Here is a 4,782-nt window from a genome sequence, read left to right as displayed (position 1 = left end):
CGGTAATAAGAAAATCAAGAACCTTTTTCTAAAGAGTTACAGTAATATTTAGTCATGGAAAGTAATAAATATGTTTAAGAAATAAATTTTAATAAGAAAAAAGTTACGGTCAGTTGTTAAATTAAAGATTAAAATATTTCATTTACGTGATGTTTGTAAATCAAGCGCCTAATTATAGGAACTAATGAACCATTGCCAATGGATGAAAATGTAGTAACAAAAAAACCCTAAATATCTTACGTCACTATATCATGAAAAATTGCCTTAAGTTTTGACAAATTTTTGAAATGGAAATCGATGAAGGAGACTTTTGTAATTTGTTAGATCGAGGTTAGTTACGTGCTAGCGGGATGTACTAGAATATTGATAGTGTATATGCATTTAAAAACTATTTTATGGTATTTTATTATTAACGTATCCGCTTATATGTGGTTCTTATATATTATTTCGTATGAGAACACTTCGTAGTAAAAAACCTTCGATTATAATGTAGGAGGTTAATCATAGATGCGATTAAACGGTAAATAAATGTTAAAAGACATAATATCTAAGTTGACATAATAATAAGACATAATATCTACGAATTTAATTGATTTAGAGAATTAATAGTACGTTACGATGAGTAATAGAGAAAAAGATGATTTACGACCAGAACAATGTTTAAAATCGAAAGACGAAAAAGAGAGGAAACAATCAGTATCCTCACAGAGTGATGATTCTGATTCTAAGAAAAAAAGACGTAACACTTGCAGTAAGGACAAAAGGAAAAAGTCAAAACATAGGAGTAGTTCTAGCAGCTCCAGTTCATCTAGTGTTTCCAGCCACGAGGTTAAGCACCAAAACGATAGGGAAAAGAGAAGCGACAAGTGGGATAAAAGATATGAAAATGGTGTTAGACCATATCGACAGAATCCAAGGGAAGGCAGGGGATATTATAAAGGGCGGAGTGGATACTTGGATAATCGTAAACGTCCTTTTGGGTATCGACCTTACAAACATTCTGGATTTTATGATAGAAATAGACACAATAATTCGCAATATAATAGGTATAATAATGAAAGGAGAGGTAATAGATTTTTAAATCATAATAGTAGAAGACCACCGTATGATAGGTCTAGAAGCAGAAGCACTATGGATCATGATTATCAAAGAAACATAAAGGATTCTAGTGAACAATCTAGGGAGAGTGAATCGAAGGAAAGATATGTGAAACAAACTAGTGCTGAAAAAGCAGAGTCAAAAAGGAAAGATACAGACGAAACTCATATAAAGGGAAAAGAAAAGAAGAAAGATGAAGACATACAAGATAAAGCTGACCACATTCGCAAGAAATCAAAGAGGAAAAGATCTTTGTCATCCTCAAGTTCCTCAAGCATTAGCAGTAGTACTGACAGTACTAGCAGCAGTTCTAGTAGTAACAGTAGCAGCAGTAGTTGTAGTAGTAGCAGTACAGATACTTCTGAGGATGAGAAAAAACGCAAAAAAGCAAGAAGAAAAGCTAAAAAACTAAAAAAGGCTATGAAAAAGCGTAGGAAGAAGAAAAGGATGAAGAAAAAATTGAAGAAGAAATTGAAAAAATCTAAGAAAAAAACACGAAATACTGACAAATCCAAAGAAAGTGTTTCTAAGGATAATTCACAAGAAATATCTGAAAAGTCAAAGGCAATGGCACCAATGACAAAAGAGGAATGGGAAAAAAAGCAGAGTGTAATACGTAGAGTTTATGATGAAGAAACTGGAAGATACAGGTATTTTTAATAAAAAATGTAAATATATTAACAATATGTAAATAAAAAATATATATTTATATGTAACTTAATGCTTTCACAGGTTAATTAAAGGTGATGGAGAAGTCTTAGAAGAACTAGTAAGTAGGGAACGTCATAAAGAGATAAATAAGCAAGCAACTAAAGGTGATGGAGAGTACTTCCAAGCACGCTTGAAAGCCAGTGTTTTATGAACTATTTTTCTATGTATGCTAAAAAAATACCCTTATATAATAATTACTTTATTGTCAGTGTTAAAGTCCTGTATGACAATATGTTTTGTAATGTCACAGAGAAAATACTTATATGTTGTACATCAATGAAACCAGTTTACAGTGTGATTTTAATTATATTACATGCACACAACGTTTTATCTAGAACGTTAATGACCAAATGTTAAAATATAATCAGCAACGAATATAATTTAGATTCTAAGCCAGTTTCATATAGTTATATTTTTTTCACACTATGACAATTTGTGTTCATTATCATGTATGGCATAAAAAGATCACACCTTTGAATACTTTATATCGACGCTAAACATAATGTAATAATATGTATGAAGAAAATTTGTAATTATTCATTATTTCGATGAACCACTTACATTATTTTCATAAATAAATAATTAATTAATAATTGGTAAATCACTTTCAAGATATAAATTTTATTTTCTTATATGAATAATTTTCTTGTTTCGTATATACAAGTTATATTACACATCTCTTAAATTTATATAACCTTCCGATATTATTTTTTTAATTATCGAAATATAAAGATTACTTTTTTTCTATGGATATCAGGATAACTGATAAATGATTAATGTAAAGATAACATTATTATAAAGCATTTAAAAAAGTTTCGTTTTATGTATATTAAATGCTTAATACAAATTCTTATTGAGTACAATTAGTAGTGAAAAAATACAATTTCATATACTATATATGAAAGTCAATACAGCTGAACAAGAAGGCTTGTATGACCATCTCGATACAAAAGATCATCTGCGATTATTGCTCGGCATAATGGGCACGAATATTCTTGATTCAACCAAGTTAAAACACATGTTTCACAAAAAATATGCTTACATTGCAATCTCACGGGCATTGAATATTGATCGTGACAAATTGCACAAATTCCACCGGATGCTATTAATTGTTCTTTCGATGGCGATACTCCTAAATTCTGTAATTCAGTTAATTATTAATTTCGTTTTATAAATTTATATTCTTTTATTTACTAGGAAGTATGAAACATACCACATTTTGAAATAGCTTCCAAATAGCAGTTTGAAATAATTTTATACACGAAAATAAATCAGTTCCTTTGCTTACTATATACAATAAAGAAAGTAATACTCCAAAGATCTTTTCTGAACCTTGATAACTTTCAAAAAAATAATATAACCATGGTTGAATAGGTGCAACACACCGGGAAAGTTGAGATGATGCCTCCACCATAACAAAATATTTTCCCTAAAATTACATTGTCATTTGATTTCCTAATTAATTAATAATATTTAATAACCATAGTAGAACTTACCCTTTTTCGAAGAGCCAAAAGTTTTGAAGGCAAACATGTTAAAAAAACTTTAAAAATAATGGTAATCAATTTCAAAACAAGATCTTTTATTAAAACTGACCACAGTAATTCCCAAATGCTAAGAGATTGTGTATATGAAGAAAATAGATATGTATCATATTCAAAATGAATAAAAACTATACATCCAATAATATAACACGTAATAACTAAGAGTGATAGCCAACTTTTATTGTTTTGTTTTGCAATTTCACGTTTTACAACGTTATTAGTATAATTAAATACAACAACTAATACTATAAAGTTTAATATATTGGCTCTGTGATCATACAGGCCTTTGGCAAAAAGAATAAGAACAAAAGGAATATATCTTTTAAGTCCTTTAAAGAATGCACGTGTTTGTGAATTAATTCGCACTGCCTCTGCTGTAGTGTCTTCTATATCATTGTTATTATTATTGTTATTATGATTAATAACATTATTACTATTATTATTTTGGCTTTCACCCACAACTTCATTAGCAGCCTCACGGATATTATTTAAAAAATTGTCTGTTGCAGTTGTTTGATGATGATGATGATTATCATGAACTGAAACATCATTCATTGATTGATCTTCAACATCAATGATATAATTATCAGATGAAAGAGGTACTGGCTCTGTAGGAGTTTGAACTCTTTGAATGTTCAATAATGTGCTTAATGAAATGCCTGGTTGCTGCAAGTATAAATAATTAAATTAATATTATGTTTGTATAAAAATTTGTAAGATACATATTAAAAATACATTTGTAATACATTTTCTATAAGAGGCCTAATTTCATCTATAGTAGAAGATATATTATTTGAAAATATTCTAGAATGTTCCATTGTTGTGTTTCTGAAATTTAAATCTTTTATACAAATAGATGGTATAGATTGACGTAAATACAAAAATTATTATCAACGTGTACAGCATGAAAAATATATACATACAGTATAGAACTTTTTCATTACGCTTTCTTTAGGAAGCATCGATTAACGTCAAGATAAATTATCTTAAGTTCTTAGAAATATAATTATATAATTAGTATTAACACATTTGATAAACTGCAGAGTAGGAGAAAAAGCATCTTCGTATATTAAAAATCTAATATTAGGACGTATAACCACAAAAAGGAACCGACATACTAGAGATTTGTATCAAATTCATTTCATAATTGAATATTTAATATAAAACTCATTACAAAACATTAACTTTTATACTTTTTACATTACTGTACTTTCATAGATAATTTTAAAAGTTTGATTCATAATTTTTGACGTAGGAAGATATCGAATTGCGCCATTTTCTTTAAGATTATTCTTAACCGATACGTATGTACCATCAGAGCTATGAATATACACACGTATAAGCGCCAAGTTTAAAATTATAACTTGTTAATTAATTCGTTCAATAAGTACTTCATTCATAGGTATAAAATATATATGGGTAACTTCGT

General features: G+C 28.5%; 2 protein-coding genes across 5 annotated transcripts; one reads left to right on the top strand and one right to left on the bottom strand.

Annotated features, from left to right (window-relative positions):
- Window positions 1-268: 268 nt before the first annotated feature.
- Window positions 269-2,410, top strand: LOC126915382 (ADP-ribosylation factor-like protein 6-interacting protein 4). Of its 2 annotated transcripts, XM_050719994.1 has the most exons (3): window positions 269-520; window positions 599-1,748; window positions 1,831-2,410. In XM_050719994.1, exons 2-3 carry the CDS (start codon window positions 619-621, stop codon window positions 1,958-1,960), a joined length of 1,260 nt encoding a protein of 419 aa, XP_050575951.1. In that variant the 5' UTR covers window positions 269-520; window positions 599-618; the 3' UTR covers window positions 1,961-2,410. The 2 variants fall into 2 exon arrangements, with proteins under 2 accessions (XP_050575951.1, XP_050575949.1); XM_050719992.1 differs by having other exon boundaries at window positions 269-1,748.
- A 202-nt stretch (window positions 2,411-2,612) lies between these two features.
- LOC126915383 (RING finger and transmembrane domain-containing protein 2) lies at window positions 2,613-4,666 on the bottom strand. 3 transcript variants are annotated; one of them, XM_050719996.1, is made up of 5 exons: window positions 4,277-4,666; window positions 4,100-4,194; window positions 3,306-4,019; window positions 3,023-3,238; window positions 2,613-2,948 (listed from the first exon to the last, which is right to left on the bottom strand). In XM_050719996.1, the coding sequence occupies exons 2-5, from the start codon at window positions 4,169-4,171 to the stop codon at window positions 2,715-2,717; spliced, it is 1,236 nt and encodes a 411-aa protein (XP_050575953.1). In that variant the 5' UTR covers window positions 4,172-4,194; window positions 4,277-4,666; the 3' UTR covers window positions 2,613-2,714. The 3 variants fall into 3 exon arrangements, with proteins under 3 accessions (XP_050575953.1, XP_050575952.1, XP_050575954.1); XM_050719995.1 differs by having other exon boundaries at window positions 4,100-4,181; XM_050719997.1 differs by lacking the exon at window positions 4,100-4,194.
- Window positions 4,667-4,782: the final 116 nt, after the last annotated feature.

Source organism: Bombus affinis, chromosome 4 (assembly GCF_024516045.1).
Source record: "Bombus affinis isolate iyBomAffi1 chromosome 4, iyBomAffi1.2, whole genome shotgun sequence".
Lineage (NCBI taxonomy): Eukaryota > Metazoa > Arthropoda > Insecta > Hymenoptera > Apidae > Bombus > Bombus affinis.
The sequence above is the reverse complement of the archived record's forward strand: the minus strand, read 5'-3'. Positions and strand labels throughout refer to the sequence as shown.

What these genes read in the sequence shown, in the direction of transcription:
- LOC126915383 (XM_050719996.1), bottom strand. Translation starts at nt 4,171, where the DNA reads ATGGAACATTCTAGAATATTTTCAAATAATATATCTTCTACTATAGAT. An exon ending in TTTTGGCTCTTCGAAAAAGG is followed by an intron (nt 3,239 to 3,305) that starts GTAAGTTCTACT and finishes ATGTAATTTTAG; the next exon opens with GGAAAATATTTTGTTATGGT. An exon ending in GGAAGCTATTTCAAAATGTG is followed by an intron (nt 2,949 to 3,022) that starts GTATGTTTCATA and finishes ACTGAATTACAG; the next exon opens with AATTTAGGAGTATCGCCATC.
- LOC126915382 (XM_050719994.1), top strand. Translation starts at nt 619, where the DNA reads ATGAGTAATAGAGAAAAAGATGATTTACGACCAGAACAATGTTTAAAA. An exon ending in GAAGAAACTGGAAGATACAG is followed by an intron (nt 1,749 to 1,830) that starts GTATTTTTAATA and finishes ATGCTTTCACAG; the next exon opens with GTTAATTAAAGGTGATGGAG.